The sequence below is a fragment of the Garra rufa genome, chromosome 16, assembly GCF_049309525.1.
Source record: "Garra rufa chromosome 16, GarRuf1.0, whole genome shotgun sequence".
Lineage (NCBI taxonomy): Eukaryota > Metazoa > Chordata > Actinopteri > Cypriniformes > Cyprinidae > Garra > Garra rufa.
In genome coordinates this window covers 22,922,056-22,942,332 of record NC_133376.1, presented here as the reverse complement: position 1 = coordinate 22,942,332, position 20,277 = coordinate 22,922,056, and the positions used below count along the sequence as shown (strand labels likewise).

The window sequence follows — 20,277 nt, the reverse complement described above, 5'->3', positions numbered from 1 at the left end:
CAGAGAGCTTTAATGGACACTGTAAACACTTAACCTGTTACCTGATGACACGATCGACCAATTTTCAGGGACACACACTTTCTGTATCTATATTATTACAAGGTTAGTGAAGGATGCGCTTGTGTGTATTCTGCACGACTGCTAACGCTGAAACACGCTCTCGCATACACGCGCACAAGTCTGACGCTGATCCGGAGGTGAATTAAGACAGACAGTACAGTCGATATTGTTTTGTTATTGAATAAGGAGTTGGAGAGAAAGAGAGACAGCAGGAAGAGCTGAGAAAGACTCATCCTATCACACAGCTGTTCTCTTTTCCTGCTGCCCACACATACACACACACATGCTCGGAAATAGTGCCATTAGACACACGCACTCACACACACACGTTTTCATCCAGTACACAAATACATTTAACATTTCTCGGTAATCTTAACAGTATCAATCCAGACTTGCAGATACAGCATATATGAGCGCTCATACAAACACACAGAGACCATCTCGAGGCTGTTTTAAAACTTGGGCTGTCAGTCATCAAGACCTGTGTCTTTGCCAGCGCCGGACTGCAGCTGAGCCTCCTCAACCCCCAACACTGTCAATCACAGCTCGCTATGCCTCTCTTTGCTGTGTTTTCCTCTCACAAGTCATCTTAAACAATAGACTGTCCACCAAAGAAAAGTGTGAGAGGATTACGCAATCTAGGATCGCCAAGTGATTAAAATGTTTCATTAACTCAACTGTATGCTAATAAATCAAATTAATAGCATATTCAATATGCATCAATATAATCAACAAAAAGAATCATTATTTCCTGATGAAATCCCCCAAGTGAAGATAATGCACAGACATTATTCTGGCTGCGAAAGACATTAAAAATCAATATGTTTGTTATTTCCATATCACTGAAGCCTATCACTGTCCATATCAATCCATTTTAAACTCAAGTTTTTCTGTCTGTTTGTTTGTCCGATTGGTTGTTCATTCAGGTCGTATATCTATGTGCACATGCAGACTGATGTCTTCTGTGGTTGCAGCACGTCTTTGACATTATCAAGAAGATCAAGATTTTTAAAACACACTCTTTTTTTTAATAAAAGAACAAGTACTGTGTAAATGGTGCCTATTATTCAGCGCTGTTCTCAGTCAGATGTGTTAACCCTAGACTTTGACCATGCAAAGTTGGTTGCTACCTAATCTCATGACGAAAACGTACCTGTGTGAACTGTTTTGCCTGTACATATCACTGCGGTTTCCAACAGAAATCAACTCTAGAGGCGGTAAAACAGTGAGCATTTGTAATCGTTGTTGTACAGTTATGATTACAGCTTCATATGTTTCGCTTTCCGGACATAACAAGCTTGCTCGGTAGCTCAGCTGGCACAGAATTAATACTTAGGATGTGGAATCCTTGGGTACGAATCCTGTGAAAAACATAATTCACGATGAAAGAGCTGAAAGATGAGAAATTGAAAACTTAGTTAAAACGGCATGCCTGCGATTGCGTTTTTATGTCACATTTCGCTTTTGTTTATACTATCGTGTAGGTTTAGGTGTAGTGCAGATGGTATGTTATTTTAAAGGGGTCATCGGATGCAAAACTAACTTTTACATGTTGTTTGAACATTAATGTGTGTTGGCAGTTTGTGTACACAACCACCCTACACTGATAAAAATCCACCCAGTGGTATTTTTTTAATCTTTAAAAGTAATATCCCCTTTTTAAAATCAGGTCATTCTCAGCTTCTTGTCGGCGTGACGAAACACAGTTGATTGACATGAGCGTCTTACCTTAGACCCGCCCTCACTGAGCTGAAACAGTCCATATACGACCGCCATTGTGTCAAATCAGGTGCAGAGGAAGACTCTAATTGAGCGACTGAGGTGTTCTGTTGTTGGATGTAATAATGAACATAGCAGTCGTCATTTACTCCTGACATCTGAGCCGCTTAAGAGGCAGAGGACGACGTTACTTTCGTTTTTAAAAGGAAAGCGCCGATCCCGATCTACATATGCGTCTATGTTCGTGTGAATCATTTGTGATGCAGCTTCACCCACAGCAGAAGTGAGTAAGGGTTTTTTATGCATCTTTGCAAATGGCCTTTCTTAATAATGTGCTTGTTGGCACAATGCAGCTAAACGTGGCTAAATGTGGCTAAAGTAAACATTGCAGCTCAATCCCTCAGCAGAGAGGGGCGGGGCGAGCAGAGCTCATTTGCATTTAAAGGGTCCATATAATATAATGAGCTGATATTTTGCAAAGCTGTTTTTGGTAAAAGGGTGTTTTTTTACACTACTATTTTAACCAAAGTATATTATAGACTTTTCATTTAGACCCTTAAGAATCATATGAACTTGTGAAAAATGGGCATCCGATGACCCCTTTAAAACGTCACAGAGCATTAATGTTATAGCACCTCTCAACATACGTTTCAAGTCAGAACTGCGGTGACACGTACAAAACCAATGTCACATAAACATACCATATGTACGTTCATCTGTTCCAGGGAAAAAAGAACACCCTTTTAGTGTCACTCAGTGGACATTTTACATCAAGTATGTCACGAAACGTACATGCCGGTACATATTTTGCGTCTTGCGAAAAAGTTCCCACAGGCATGTTTTCGTCAGGAGATCAGGTTGGAGAAATTGCTCCAAATGGTTCAGTCTGTGAGCGAGCTGTTTAAATTATTCAGACTCATTTGTGAAACAGGTTGACCAATTCATTAAAAGTAACCAACTTAAATAAATGAATCAGGCATCAAGCTAAAATCATTGCAAGCAACAACAGCAAAAGACTGTTTAGAACCGCAGCGCATGTCTTCGATGAGAAGAAAAAGGGGTGGTTGTTGCTGGTTACTGTATGATGACTGAAAATCGAGAAATGGCCTTAAACCATTAGTAAATAAACTACAGAACATTATGTTGTCTAATACACGCACGAACTGTATGTATTCTGACAGCTTTGCATGAGCTCTTTAGCCAGGGTTCAAAGTTCAAAGCACGAGGAAAATCTGCGCTGAAACAGTGTGATGAGAATCATTCATAAATCTGCTGCTGTCAGCAAAAAGTAGTACCGAGGTCTGTTTGTGGGTTTCCGCCAAAATAAAAGTAAACATTCATATATGTTAGCATTCTAATTTTACTGTTGTTCTGTAAAATACAATAAAAAAGTAAGACAAAAATAATAATTACAATCATTACAACAGCTCTATTTATTATAACATTCTCCTTTGCTCAGAAAGGCTTGTTGGGTTTACATGTTTTATGGGGACATTCCATAGGTGTAATGGTTTTCATACTGTACAAACCGTATTTTCTATCGCCCTACACCTAAACCTAGCCCTCACAGGAGATTGTGCACACTTTTACTTCTTAAAAAAAAACTCATTGTGCATGATTTATAAGCCTGTTTCCTTATGGGGACCTGAGAAATGTCCCCACAAGGTCAAAATCTACTGGTATTCCTATCCTTGTGGGGACATTTGGTCCCCACAACGTGATGAATACCAGGTACACACATATACACACACACACACACACACACACACACACACACACACACACACACACACACACACACACACACATACACCTGATTTAAGAAGGGGGTCTTAAAAATGGCCAAAGAATATTATTTTACTAACTTATTTATTTTAAGTTAAATTGTACTTTGTTGGTAGGCTATAATGTCTACTAGAACGTTAAACTAAAACAATGTCTCACAAATGTTCAGTGTTAAGTAAATATTTTTAAATTGTTGTTTTGTAATTATTATTTTTATTTTTTAAAAGCAAGACAAAACTGTAAAAGCACATTTTGGATATTTACTTTATGCAATGGTGAACAACTGGCAAAATACATAGGGAAAAAAACACGAAAAACCTTGTTCGGTAATCGGCCTTCAACCCAGTGTTTAATTTTTTCCACTTCAGCAAAGAATTTTTATTTCGGTGCATTCCTAGTAAATTGTTCAGTTCAACTCGAACCTGATTAATGAGTCTAATATTCTCAGCTTTTTGGCTTGAACAGATACTAATGCCATTCTAATAAAGCAACAGAGACCGAAAACAAAACAGATTCCAACCATCTTCATCCAAATCTGCTAATAAATTTGTCTGTGCTTTGTTTGTTATTGTCTGATGAAGTGCTGCGGTTCAGTGGTGGAAGTTTTCTAGGGTGTCACAGTTGCAGGGGCATTGCATCACGCTTTGAAACTCTCCTCGCCTCAACCCAAAACAAGAACAGTGTTTCAGTTCAGATATTAATTATTCCCTCGCTAATAACGTCCATGAGGAGAGATGTGAAGAAAATACTGAACAGTATTTCAGGAATCGGCTGCAGAAATCAGGTTATAGCATGGCCCTGTGCTCAGATTTGTGTGCGGCAGATCAATAAGCTAAAATCTTTATTTGAAAGGTTCGGTGGTCTGGTGGTTCAGGTGGTTAGGATGGTACATGCCAACATATATTGTAAGTCCTGTTCCAAAGCCAGTTTGTAGCCTACATAGGCAGCTGCCTTCAAAGGCAAAATCCTACCTGAATTGGAAACATAAGTGACTGATTTGGAACGGTCTACATCGGCAGCAGCTCCGCACACGGGGGACTGGACCCACTATTGATTTCAATAGAGTTTGATAGTAACTAAGCCAACCTAATACACAAAAATAGCAAATATTTTGTTATATTTTTATATATGTATTATTAATAAAATATTTGTATTATTTCTATTAAATTTGAATTAGTATTCAAAAAACAGATATGCAGAAAAACATACATTGCAGATACTAATCATTTATCACTTCAAAAGACAAGAAATGAGTGCGGACTAAAGAACAAGACAGACTTGAGCTTCAGTCCTGGAGAGTGAGATTGAGAGAAAGAGAAAAGAGATGGAGAATGTGAGGCCATTTAAACTAATGCATTTCAATAATCCGTCCATTATCCATCCATCCACAATGGTACTGCGGTGAAATAACGCCCACATCTCATATCATATATGTTTGTGAATATAAGTGCAAAGTCCTTGTCTCTTAAACTTCAGTGCTTCTTGTTTTTCTGCTTGTTCTGCATGTTTTGGAGATTTGGTTTGGTTTGAGGAGATTTCTCTGTGCTGAAGAACTCTACTGAGGGTTTTTATAACTATGGAGAGCGTTTAATCAAGTTAAGCCTTTAATTTTATTTATTCAGCTATACCCGTTTAAGTTTTAACAACCATTAGCAGTTCTTTATTTAAAACAGCTGATGACATGCAATACGACCAGGCATCTGGGGAAATATGAACGTGAAATAAATAATGAGTAAATAAACCTTTTGGGTGGGTGATGAAGGCAGTGAAGTTGGCAGAAAAGTCACTGTTTTTAAATAAAAAAATCAAATCTCTGTTTGTAGAGTGGGTGTTTTGGGGAGTTAAACCTTCTCTACAGTTGGTTAAGCATCAGCCTTTTATTTTTGCCTGAAAAAACGTAAAGGTAAAAGAAAATTGATTGAAACTATGCCCCATGTATGCATTTCAAGTTTATTCAGTATTAATAATAATAATAAAGTACCATATCTTCTAGTTTAGATTATTTGTTCTTATATTTTCAAAATTCCTTATTTTTACATCATATAGTAAAAACGTAATATAGAAATCACTATGACATGAAATTTAGACCTAAGAGTTTGTTTACAATAATGACTGGCTGCTGACTGTACATTATTCTGTTATTACTCAGTTACTTACTAAATACAGTTGAGGTCAAACTTTTACATACACCTTGCAGAATTTGCAAAAAGGTAATTAATTTACCAAAATAAGAGGGATCATACAAAATACATGTTAGTTTTTATTTAGTACTGACCTGAATACGATATTTCACATAAAAGAGAGACAAGAGAAAAGGGATATAAGTGAAAATAATGGTTGAATTTCAAAAGTTTACATACACTTGATTCTTAATACTGTTGTTTAGTGATAGTTGTTCATGAGTCCGTTGTTTGTCCTGAACAGTTAAAACTGCCCGCTGTTCTTCAGAAAAATCCTTCAGCTCCCACAGTTTCTGTGGTTTTTCAGCATTTTTGGGTATTTGAACCCTTTCCAACAACAACTGTATGATTTTGAGATCCATGTTTTCACACTGAGGACAACTGAGGGACTCATATGCAACTATTACAGAAGGTTCAAACGCTCACTGATGTGCCAGAAGAAAAAAAACACATGCATTAAGTGCTGGGGGGTGAAAACTTTTTTCTTTGTGTACATTTTTCTTATTTTGCCTAAATATCATATTTTTTCATTTATTACTGCCCTTCAGAAGCTGCAGAGGATACTTACATGTTACCCAGAAGAGAAAATAAGTTAAAGTTACCCTGATCTTCAAATTCAAAAAGTCCCCCCCCCCCCTCCCGTCTCTTAATGCATTGTGTTTCCTTCTGAAGTCCCTCAGTTGTCCTCAGTGTAAAAAGATGAATCTCAAAATCATACAGTCATTGTTGGAAAGGATTCAAATACACACACAGCTGTGGATCATTCAGTTAACAACACAGTATCAAGAATCAAGTAAATGTCAACTTTTGAACAGGGTCATTTTTATAAATTATTAAGACTATTATTTTCTCCTGTGGACTATTATGTAAACATTTTTTATGTGAAATATCTTACTAAAAAATAACATGCATTTTGTATGATCCCTTTCATTTTGTTAAAATAATTAACATTTTGCAGATTCTGCAAGGTGTATGTAAACTTTTGACCTCAACTGTATATAAATAAATGTACATTTTGATTTAAGATTAAATTATTTTATTATAAGACTAAGATTACCTGGGACAACAAATTAATTCTACAGGTTAAAGGACTTAATACAAAACACCTGACCACAGAATCAAGTATTCCAGAGGGAGCATTAAAAATGCGACATTGGATGTGTGCGATATGACCTTATTTCGAATAAATAATTCATAAACAGGTAAATACATTAAATCAGGACATGCTGAACAAAAACTGGATTAGATTAGCTTTGATCTGATGTCTTGAAATGTAAAGCAGAGGAATGAGTTGCTCAATGGAACCTGAACAGTGATTACTGTAAACATGTCATACAAAGACAAGCAAGAATAAAACAAGCATACTGATGTGAGGCTACACCGATGCAGAAAATCCTTAATGATGCTTGGTGGAGTGTGGATTGAGAAATTTATAAAGAGCCTAGTATGCAGCGCTTGTGTTTGTGGGTGAGTGACAGTGATGGAGTGAGGGTGTATGTTTGTGGCTGAAACTAAGAGGAGTCATTTCTGAAGACTAAAGATGAGCTGTCACGAGGGACGGACTGAACTCCCTCCTCAATCGATATGGGGGATTGGTTCCCTACGGGCCTCCAGAGCCGACACAAGCTTTGGTCTTTCCAGTTTCTAATGGTGTATGTGAGAATTAAAAAATGCTGCAATGTAGAATTAACATACAAAAAAACTTTTCTTGTCATTTGCTGAAGAAAAGACATCTTAAATGATTAATTTAATATATTAAGGTTTGAATTTTACATCTTCGTTCAATTAAAATTATTCAAACTTCACAAAACGAAGAAAAATAAATCACCGTTTCTTAAAAAGAGGTTAAAGCTGCTATTATAATGCTGTCCACAGTCGAATGGCATATTCACTTTGCATAATAAAAATATATATTTCTGAATCTATCAGCACTACAAAGACCCCCGGGAAGGGAGGGGGCTTCTGTGAATGTTTGACTCACACGTTCTTTGCAACAGGCAGAGTGTTCTGCATGACTAACCAAAAGCAGAGAACTCAATAAGGACAGACAACACAGCTCAAATCATCAGAGAGAAAGATAGGGAAAGTGTGCAGAAAATAAAAAAAGGACTGCAAATGCAGCCGAAACTACATTAGGGAACTCACTGCAAACAATTACTCTCTCATGGTTTTCAAGGTGTTTAGACAAATTCTGGCAGAGCTGCAGGTAAAATAATTCACAGATATGAACCTTGCAAGTCAGTTTACCAATTACAACACTTTCCTAGTCTAGTTCTCCATAGTGAGATGCATAAGGCCATTAACCACAGTGTTGTTTTTATGTGACGTTTAGGGAACTTGTTTCCTGGAAGACCAATAAAAGTCAATAAGATCTGGAACTGGTGGATTTAGTTGATTCAAAGTTCTCTACAGTTTTTTTTTATGGATCATTACCTTCTCCTGTACATTTTCAGACTCCACAGACACAATATCACAGTCGTGTACCTTCAAGCCTGGCACCAGTACAAGCAAATTTGCCGACAAGACGACGCTGGCACAGGATAAAGGTTTAAATCTTACTGTATCTTTTTGGTCCATCCTCCAGGCAGAAGGCTATGGTCAATGTAGCGTCCTCCTCAAAGAATTCTGTCGCAAACGCATCCCACCACAGACTATCACTCTCCTGGGGAAGAAGGAGAGTCACGGTTAATTAATAGGAGTTAATTATACTGTGTGACAGGCTTTGTCATTCATACAAGTCTATTTAATAGGAGTAAAAATGAGAAAGAAAAAGAATATTTTGTTTATAGCTCCACTTTTTGTGATTAATACACTTCTGTTCAAATGTTAGTACATTTGTGACCCTGGACCACAAAACCCAGTCTTAAGTAGCAAGGGTATATTTGTAGCAATAGCCAAAAATACATTGTATGGGTCAAAATTATCATTTTTTCTTTTATGCCAAAAATCATTAGGATATTAAGTAAAGATCATGTTCCATGAAGATATTTTCTAAATTGCTTACTGTAAATATATCAAAATTTTCATTAGCAAAATGCAACTTCAAAGGCAATTTTCTCAATATTTTGCTTTTTTTGCACCCTCAGATTCCAGATTTTCAAATAGTTGTATCTTGGCCAAATGTTGTCCTAACCTAACTAACCATACGTCAATTGAAAGCTTATTTATTCAGCTTTCAGGTGTTTTAATCTCAATTTCCAAACATTACCCTTATGACTGGTTTTGTGTGTGTTTTTTTTTAAAGAAATTAATAGTTTTATTTAGTATGGATCCAATAAATTGTTCGAAAGTGAACAAAAGCTGTTTTTTATGATAAGAATCCTGAAGAAAATCACAGTTAAGTAAATTAATATTTTTACTCAGACTTACATTGTTACATTGTTATTATTTTTTTAATAAATGCTGTTCTTTTTTTATTTTTTTTATTCATCAAAGACTCCTGAAAAAGGTATCACAGGTTCCAAATCTATCCATATCTATCTATCCATATCTATCTATCTATCTATCTATCTATCTATCTATCTATCTATCTATCTATCTATCTATCTATCTATCTATCTATCTATCTATCTATCTATCTATCTATCTATCTATCTATCTATCTATCTATCTAATCTATCTATCTATCTATCTATCTATCTATCTATATACACATATACAAAATTCAGCTTTGCATCACAGGAATAGATTAAATGTTAAAGTATGTTAAAATAGAAATCAGTTATTTAAAATTGCAATAATATTTCACAGTATTACTGATTTTTTCTGTATTTTTGTTCAAATAAATAGCCTTGATGAGCATAAGAGACTTTAAAAAAACAGTAAGAATCTTACTGATCCAAACGTTGAATGACCAAACCAAAAATTATTCAGACACCAGATATAATTTTTGATATTTTTTTTTACTAATGAGTGCAGGACGATATAGTTCATTTATGTAAGTGAGGATAGCAAAATAGTAGATTGTGAGTATTAATTGTGAGTAAACTACGACATATTGTGACATATTATACCCAAAAATTGTTCATACAGTGGACTACAAGTGAAATTGAAAAAATTTGATTTGACACTGACCTGACCATGTTTTGTTACATACCTTCTATCAAAGTTATCTGACATTATCGAGATGAATTTGTTCTGAAACAGTTTAACTGTTGAGTTCTTGTCATATTTGCGTAACATTTTCTAAACTATAGCGAATAAACTGTGTTAATGTGAGAAATTTTGAAGGTGTCTGAATACATTTGTGTTTTGACTGTAATTCATTTGTGATTATCAAGATTAACTTGTTTTGACCGTTTAACTCTATTACCATTTTCTAAACTATAGCGAATAAACTAATTATGTGAGAAATGTTGAAGGTGTCTTAATATTTTTTTTTTAATAAATATAATTTGTGTACATAATTTCTTGGGTTTGTTTTCAAAGGCTCAACGTTAAAATTAATGTAATCAACCACTGACATGTACCTTTGTGTGCTTTTTGAATGATCATTCATATTTAATAAACACAAAATCCCCAAACACTTGCTTTCATGTGACCACGAGAGCATCAGTTTAGAGGAACCTACATTCCCTGTTGTCTTGCTCTTTTCTCCTAAAAGCTCATTTTGAGACCATTCTGCGATCTAGCATTCAAATTACATGAGCTCAGTGCTTACAAATGCAAGTTTTCCTTAATTAAAGATTAAAGGTTATGTAGAGCGCATCGGTGCACTGTTATTAAAAGTCGACAATAACAACAAAATTCATTATAAATAATGTACATCCAGGGCACCTAGATCCTCCAAATCCACTGCTAATGGAAAGATTCGCTAATTGACTTGAATTAAATTAAGGCTTCTCCATCAGATGGCACGCTAGCTGCGAACATACTCTGTGTATGTAAAATCAGACTCAGCGGCATCCTGTGATTGACAGAGCTCTGATTCTAACAGACGTCGTTTAGGCCGATGTTGCCATCTAGCCGATGTTGCCTGGTGACAGATCACAAGCCCTCTCAGATGTTTACAATTAGGGCTGTCGACTTCAGGCAGCATCACATTGTATAGTGGCCGACCCTGGAGACCTTTAGTCCCGCGTCCCGTACTCGAGAAGCGCTGTTTTCCAGCGTGGAGGAAGCGGTCTCGTCTGCTCTGTGTTTTGGGAGTGAGTCAGTGCCCTATTACGACCTGCCGTCTTAGTCACTGTAAGTGAATGATCAGTTTTGACAACAGTGATCGTTTTTCCATTCAATAAGGCAGGAGGCTGATGTTGTCCAACACAGCTGGTTATTAGCACCACACTATCACCCATGACACACATTTTTGGCTAACACTCTTTCCTCTGCTGTCTACTTCTGTATGTGTGTTATGAGTGAGTAAATGTGGGTTTGCGTGTGTGATTAAACCTTGGAGTCACACTCAGCATGATGCATGACTTCATCAGATAATTCTGCTTTCTTCGTTACTACCCCCCCCCCCCCCATCTCTTGTTGGTTGGCAAAGCTTTGAGGTTAAAACAACCTCTGTTTTCTCAAATCACTAGGGCTGGGTATTGACACAGATTTCAGGAATAAATTAGATTCCAATTGGCCCTTCGCAAAGACCTGCCCCTCTATGTTACTGTTACTATATCCGACAAACCACGGTGCTCTCACGCCTCATCATGTTCTCATGAAATGAAAAATACATTGCAAAGGTGGAAACTGGCAACACAACGACAGACAAGACAAATTAGGTTACTTTAGGTATGAAACAAACTCTCAGCTTTCAAATGTTGCCATTTTTTAAGAAAAAAACGTGAGAGATCGCTGTGGCGCCTCAATTCACTCATTGAATTTCAACGCGGAAGGACATCAATACTAGGGCTGCACGATATTGGGAAAAAATTACATTGCAATATATTTTTTTCTTGCGATATATATTGCGATGTGTACAAATTATGTTCATCAGGTTGTTTTGAACTGCTTAAAAATCAAATAATAATTCAAGAATAATTGGGGTAATTTTGTAAGCATTTTCAAAGAATAAAAAAAAATTAAAAGTACAGTATAATCAAAACCCTGAAATTAAAATAATTTTTAAAGCTTATTTTGGGTAGTTTCATAAACAGTTTGACTCACCTTATTCACTGTCAATTCAGGCAAATCAAGGCTCTAATATGAAATGAATAATGAATGTTGCTTTTACCCTGATGAAAGGGAAATCAGCTTCTTCCTTTCACGAAAAACATTAAAAGCTTAGCCAAGATGGAGGAACAGCTGATCATAGCTGTTACAGGGATAACATTTTTTAGCAGCAGAGCTACTGCAAGCAATTTTTAGTTTTGGAGATCCATTTATCTTTGTTTATTTATCTTTGCTGAAACTTCTGCGTCTTTAGGAGAGCGCGGGTCATGGTTGCTTAGCAACGGCAGACGCCACTCTGCCACTCAAGTTACAGAGTGCGTTGGAAAGAAGGAGAAAGCGGCGCGCCTAGCGTTTTCCACGCGTTTTTAGGCGCGACATGTGAACGGTCCCTTAAATTCGTAGTGTTTCCGTGAGTTGTGGCAACAACTGCCAGGCACTCCCGACAAAGCACCTGTTTTTGGTCAGCAGCATCCTTTTTGTATCCAAAATACTTCCATATGACCGACGTTGCGTTTCTTTTTGCGACCAAATCTTCCATTTCGGCGCTTTTCTCCCGTCCCGCGCTCATGTCGCCATGTGCACGCAGAGACTGCATGCATGAAGTAGGTGAAGCAACGTGTGCATTGTAGTTTTTAAAGAACCTTTAAACATGAGTTAATTACTTTATTTTAGACAAATATAGATCCGTGAATAGAAAGTTTAGAAATATAGAAAGTACATTTTTAAATCAGACACACATACATTTTTTTTTGCCCTGCATCGTGACTGCCACGATGACGATGCTGAAACGATCTATCGTGCAGCCCTAATCAATACACACCATTTTTCAAGTTCAAGTCCACCAAAGTTAATCTACATTCCTGTTTGGTTTGTTTGTCTGTTTGTCATTAATTTGTATATATATTGTCATATTTAAATGTAAGTCAAGTGTGTGTGTGTGTGTGTATATATATACATATATATATATATATACACACTACCGGTCAAAAGTTTGGGGTCAGTAAGAGTTGTAATGGTTTTAAAGAAAGTCTCTTATGCTCATCAGTGCTGCATTTATTTAATCAAAAATATAGAAAAAAACTAATATTGCGAAATGTTATTACAATATAAAATAATGGTTTCTATTGTAATATACTTTAAAATGTAATTTATTCCTGTGATGCAAAGCTGAATTTTCATCAACCATTACTTCAGTCTTAAGTGTCACATGATCCTTCAGAAATCATTATACTGATTTGTTATTATTAGAATGGTCTATATTGGATCTATATTGGATTATATGTTGCAACAGTTGCCCTGCAAAGTATTTATTTAGAAATTGTGAATTTTTTTTTAGGATTCCTTGATGAATAAAAAGCTCAAAAGAACAGCATTTATGCAAAATATAAATATTTTCTAACGATGTAAGTATTTGCTATCACTTTTTATCAATTTAACACAACCTTGGTGAATAAAAGTATTAATTTCTTTCAAAAAAAAAAAAAAAAAAAAGAAGAAAAATTTACTGACCCCAAACTTTTGACCGGTAGTGTATATATATAATTTTATTTATTTATTTATTCAAACATACAATAAATAAAATAATAATGAACATGTTATCTACTGCATATTAAGAGCTGCATGATTCTGGATAAACAGATTCTGGATAAAAGTGGTTTAAATGAATAATTCGATGACTCACTCATAAATACTTTTCTTATTTCATTACTGGATGAATCAGCGTTTTTGAACAAATCTCTTAAATGAATGATTCAATGACAAATCAATTTTTTAACAGTTTAACAGTCGACACAAACATTATTTTAAGCGCCAGTTACTTTCAAATGGGATTTGCTCACTACCATAGAGATTAATGTTTATATCGGAACTATAAACTTTCATCTCAGTATTTCTGTGATAATATGAATGACTGTAAGACAGAAATAATACTGTGCGGTTGAAAAGACTGTTTGTTAAGATGTTTCTTACCCAAATATGGTAAATGTCTGCTCTCTGTGTCAGTGGCAGCGCAAACACAGATTTTAATGTTCTGGTATAACTTTTTCAAAGGGTTTAATAGACACAACCGATTTTTTCTTATTTAAAAATGGGATTGCATGGGTGTTTCGAGATTGCGATCTTTTAATGATTAATTTGAATGATTAAATGATTAATTTAGCTATGGAGATTTTATGGCTTTCCTGAGATAAATGTAATGTTACATGGCATATTGTTTACAAGCTGTTTTATTGCTCAGATTTTGGTGGTTGAAACACTAAGTGAACGATTACATGAGAGATGATACATTTCAAAATTGCACTGTATCTTTCAACCTACCATGTGATTTTCATTTATGGTTATTTTGTGCTATAACTTGTAGAAAAAAGAAAGTGATGATTGGTTGAAATGGGCATCATGCAGCTGTTTAAACTGAGGCAGCTACAGCGATCCCTTATGCCACACGAAAGATTGCCAAATTGCATTCATTATTTCAATTTTATAATACAAATGACAGAATTTGAAAGCTCAGACTATGTTTCACATTGAAAAAACTTATTGCAGTTATTGGATAGGAGGCACGCTAGCCTACATATAATGTTAACTGAAGTTCTAAACTAAAAAAAACGATCTGGATGATTTAAGTATTGATATTGGTTAATCAGAATGAAGACTGATTAAAATTGAGTAATCCATGTTGTCAACCCAGCCCTACTAACGATTGACTCTTTTTCTCTTTCTCCCCTTTTCAGGTCTGAAAAAACTTAGCCACATGGCATCACAATGTTCAGCATCAATGTAGTGATGATTGGAATCCCACAACTCTCTGAGCTCCTTTACGGTTCAATATCTCTTTGCAGTTCATTGATGGGCACTCTTGAGCTGAGCTTATCAAACAGTGTTTGTATCAGCAGGTGTTGACTGCTCTCTTTGAGTGTTCATTGATCTCCTCCACTCTAACATCTTCCTGATGATGGGTCAATGGCCCGCAGGGGGATCCATCTTACTGTACAGTCGCCACCAATGACCTTTGACCTCAGGTTAGATCTGATGGATAGCTGTAATGGTGATCTAAAGTTTAAGAACATTCAGAGTGTTTATGGTTTATGGTCCAGTCTAGGTTAAATCGAGAATCACAATGTTTTTGTTTCAAATGGAGATCATGATTCTATGGAAGCCCGTTTCTGACACCAAATAAAAAATGGTTACTGAAACCTGTTATCTCACAATTCTGACTTTTTTTCTCAGAACTGTGAGATATAAACTCACAATTCTGAGAAATAAATTCTCATGGATAGTGATATTAAATCGCAATTGCGAGTTATAAAGTCAAAATTCCGAGATATAAACTCACAATTCTGAAAAAAATGAAGTCAGAATTGTGAGATATAAACTCACAATTCTGTGAACATAGTCCTTTTTTTCTCCTCAGAACTGGACTTTATAACTCGCAATTGCAAGTTCATATCTCACAATTCTCAGAAAAAAGAATTGCGAGATATAAACTCGCAATTGCGAGAAAAAAGTCTGAATTGTGAGTATATATCTTGCAATTCTGACTTTATATCTAGCAATTCTGACTTTTTAACTCGCAATTGTGCATTTTTGAGAAAAAAAGTCAGAATTGTGAGATAAAAAGTTGCAATTGCAAGTTTATATCTCACAATTCTGACTTTATATCTCGCAATTGTGAGTTTATAACTTGCAATTGTGCGTTCATATCTCACAGTTCTGAGAAAAAAGTAAGAATTTGTTAGATAAAAAGTCGCAATTACCTTTTTTATTTTTTATTCAGTGGCGGAACCTGGCTTCCAAACAATTCTTCCATGATTCTAAACTAAGCAAAACAACATGTAATTTGCTAAAGGCTGTGACAAAATATTAATTGCCTCATTCTACTCAAAAAGGTTTAATTAATTTCAATGAATTATTTTTAAAAAATAGTTTAAATAAATATGGCACTTGTTCCATTACTGAATGAATCAGCGTTTCTGCTCTTTTTAGCCCTATTTTACCCTTGTCTTAAAAAATCACAATCAACAGAGCCATTCCGTGAAATCGCTTCGGGACATAATGAACACAATGACCCACGTGTTCAAAAACGTTGAAAGGGCCCTCTATTAGGCTCTGAAAACAAGATATCGAGCATATAGGTTGAGATAACACAGACGAAATATTGAGTTAGCATGTAACGTAATTACTTTACACTGCCATTGTTTTAATTACTTTGATATAAGCTAATTACGGAAGAGCATTAATGGCCGCTAACAGCATTATCAGTATCTGCAGCAGGACTCAGAGTTATAGGATTTCATTTATCTGGAAGGCAATCTGCACTGTCACAATCAATAGGAAATCTGATCGCCCATTTGCACTAATTAACCCTATTTAATGCCTCAGCAGCCCTCGCAAACACTATCAGTAAACCTGCGTACAGGTATGTGACGTGCCAAACTTGGAAAGAACTGCATTTTTTAACAGTTAAGTAGGATCATTTCTTATACTGTATACCGTAGTTCCCTAGTGACGTGATTTGCATTTATAGTGATATATCTGCGCACCCCTGTTGCGCCGTACTTGTTTTTTCTCTTTTTGCTTTTGACTGACTGATGGAATAAACCAAAGCTGCTGCATTTCAGAGACATAGATCATGTTTGATAAAGATGACATATAACACTGCAACCAAGGGAGAGTCAGCTATAGATCAGTAATCTGTAGCTGACATAGAAAATGAGAGGTTCCTGCCTTCAGTGCTGATTGTAGCTGTCTAGCGTGCTATAGCTGATAGTGAGCTTTGATGTACAGCGCACCGATCAGTCCTTCAGGACCTCAGGTGAACTAACATCGGCGTCTGCACGGGTTGCCTGAAGATAAAGCCGTATTGATTTGAACGTCTAAAGGGATTCATCAATGTGCCAATGGTGGCTCTCGACCCAGTCACCGCTCCGCAGGGGCCAAGCAGCTCGGATTTATGGTAGATCCAAGAGCTTAGAGAGACAACAACGTCCCATATCCTTGGTAAATAGCAATAGCGGCTGCTTCTTACAACACATACTGTACACACACCAACTAACTGATATGGATACTTTTCACACACACATACTCAGTGTTGGGGAGTAACTAGTGACATGTAACGGAATTACGTAATAACTAATCTGTTACAGTTACTGAGAAAATATGTGTAATTAAACTACAGTTACTTGTTAACGATTACAAAAGAGGGTTAAATCTGATTTGATTGATTTCTTTCTAAAAAATTTGATTGATGCTTTAAAATATGAGACAACAATGTTTCAGGAGTTTAGGACACATGCTTATTTGATAACTGTTTTATTTTCTATTTGGGTTTGTGTATATGCTTTATTTTTTAAATCAGGTGTTTCCTGACATAGCTATGCAAAGATTTGATTTCAAAACAAGTATCTGATATGATTGATATGAAATATGATTTTAAATCTGTATTTAACCTCAGAGGCGCTAAAGTCTGATTTTGTGGTGGCTGTGCTTTGAAAAAAATTAACTATTATAGTCTTAATTTAAGTGATGAAGGATTTTGAAAGTCTGACAGTAATCAGTGTTGAGTACTAGTTGAGTACTACTACTACTGAGGGCAAGGTTAACCCTGCCTGCTTTAAATGTTTGAAAATGATAACAGTTCAGAAAGATTTCCATTTTTTATTTAAGTTTGGAAGTAATCAAAAAGTAATCAAATGTAATCAGTTACATTACTGCAGTAATTTAAATAGTTACATTACTTTTTACATTTTAAATAAAGTAACTTGTGATCTGTTATCTATTACATTTCCAAACCTTCTGCACATACTAATATGCATTTATTCTTTTAATAATCTCACTAGATTTTTTATTTATTTTCTTGCTTTTTTAGATCTTTAAAATGTCTTCAACTGTGTAAAATGACATCTGTGTCAAATTTCCTTGCCACTGGTAAGGTATAAAACAACTGTGGACAGAGTACAATAAATAAACAGTATAATGTAAATAATACAACTGAATCAACAACAGTTTGTCCTTTCTAACCTTAAAGAGATAGTTCACTCAAAAATGAAAATTTTGTCATCATTTAGTTTTTTCTTATGTTGAACATAAAAGATGATATTTTGAAGAATACTGGCAATCAAACAGTTAATGGTCTCCAATGACTTCCATAGTATTTCTCTCCCTACTATGGAAGTCAATGGGAACCAACAACTGTTTGGTTCTTCAAAATTCTTCAAAATATCATCTTTTCTGTTCAACCTAACAAAGAAATGCATACAGGTTTGGAACGACATGAAGGTGAGAAAATGATGATTTTTGAGTAAATTATTCATGTAATTCAATTAAATTATCCATAATTAACTGAAAATGCATGAAGTTTTTGTATTTTAGTATTATTATAATATTTAGATTTATTGAAATTTCAAAATATTATTAATAAAATAACATTTGTGACCCAGGACCAGAAAATCAGTCATAATGGTAATTTTTTTTTTTTTTAATTGAGATTTATACATCATCTGGAAGCTGAATAAATACGCTTTTCACTGATGTATGGTTTGTTAGGATAGGTCAATATTTGGCCTAGATTCAACTATTTGAAAATCTGAAATCTAAACATTGAGAAAATCGCCTTTAAAGTTGTACAAATTAAGTTCTTAGCAAAGCATATTACTAATCAAAAATTAAGTTTTGATATATTCACAGTAGGAAACTTACAAAATATCATCATGGAACATGATCTTTACTTAATATCCTAATGATTTTTGCCATAAAAGAAAAATCAATAATTTTGACCCATACAATGTATTGTTGGCTATTGCTACAAATGTACCTGTGCTACTTAAGACTGGTTTTGTGGTCCAGAGTTGCATTTTATTACGATATATCAACTTTTGTTTAAAATTCACATTTAAATGTAAGTTTAGAGCCCAACAAACACTTGCAGTGGTTATTTGGTTGAGCTGGATCAGTGTGTTCTTCCCGTTGGTGTTTGTTTGTCATGTTTCCTAACCACTTAAATGCAACAGTCAGTTTCAGAATGGTTGGTTTATTGATTTTATTTAGAGGCAGTGTGATCGAGCCTTAATAGTACTACGAGGAGTATCAACATTTCTGTTTTGAATGGTTCTGCGCTGAAGGCAACCTAATCGTTCATGCGACATGGGAATTGGTGTAAATTGTCCTTATATATCCACATCTGCGAACTGACATTTAAAAAGTCCTCAGCCAGGCAGACTCCATTTAGACTCACCTTTCAGGACTCATGAAATGTACACAAGGTCTTTGATGAGCAGAACAGAGCCGTGTGTGGGCAATCACGCGCAGGGTTTGTACAACTGCTGTTGAACTTCTTCCACCTACATATCAGTGACAGCCGCCGACAGATCTCAGGGAATACTAACGACGTAAACAAGCCAAAACCGCGGTAGAAATGGCAGTGAGCGAGTAAACAATTCATGCATTGATTCATGATACCTCATTTTAGTAAACAATGACTCTATAAACAACATCTATGAGTATTTTTAAGCAAGCTGTTCTCGCCTGCTTGTCCTTGATTTGTTGTTGTTTTAAGAACAACTGAATGTCGATAATATATGGTGTGTTAAGGTTAAGTGCACATGATCTGAATTATGCAAATGAAATAAGGCACGGGAAAGTAAACGAATGCCCTTCAGAAAGTCCTCATCATATGTATATAGAGTGCCTCTATATACATTTCCGCAAAACTGAAAAATTGACCTATATGTACGAAAAAACACTGCAGTTTTCAGTTAAAATACTTGAGGCACTAAAAACTTTTACAACAGTGGTTGGCTATAGGCGGCCCGCAGGCTAAAACTGGCCCATCAGCAATAATATCTGGCCTGTGTCCGTAGACAGATTGTTTTGATAGCGGCTGGTTCTGAAATAGATCTGTCATGACAGCAACAGCCTTTGAATAAGCGCTTGCAGTTCACTTTCACTTTCGATTTCACGATCACGTGCACTCTGTGTAAAGGCAGCACATCTTATGATATAACACCACATCCTACTATGCAATGTCGGGACACATGATAAAAGGCGTTTTTGTCCTAACTAGCCACGACGGCAACACACGAAATTTCTGTTTTAGAAACGGTTTCTATTTCTGCGGCATTGCAGCTGGAACAACAACACAAACTATGATAGTTGTGATCTCAGGTACTGATTATGTGCTTTATTTAATGTTAAAAGTGTCTAATGTGAGTTTGAATATCATTTTGCGTGACATTTATAGCCATACTGAAAGCAACAACAGATAGTGTACCTCAGATCTTGAAAATAAATTTAAGCAAACATATGTTAAAACTGTGAACCAACAAGTAAAATGAGCTTAGAATCTTTTGAGCAGCAAGACTTGATGAGGTGCAGTACTAACACTCTGTGTTTGAAGGATTTGCTCTGGTGCATCAAATCAAGCACAGGTAAA

The 20,277-nt window shown here is 35.6% G+C and overlaps 1 protein-coding gene across 2 annotated transcripts in view; it reads right to left on the bottom strand.

Moving 5' to 3' along the window:
- Positions 1-20,277, bottom strand: part of ldb2a (LIM domain binding 2a) — a 79,798-nt gene that overhangs the window by 46,151 nt on the left and 13,370 nt on the right. For both annotated transcript variants that reach the window (XM_073820875.1, XM_073820874.1), the window contains exon 2: positions 8,304-8,406. In XM_073820875.1, coding sequence (XP_073676976.1) covers positions 8,304-8,406 — 103 coding nt within the window. The remainder of the gene's footprint in view (positions 1-8,303; positions 8,407-20,277) is intronic.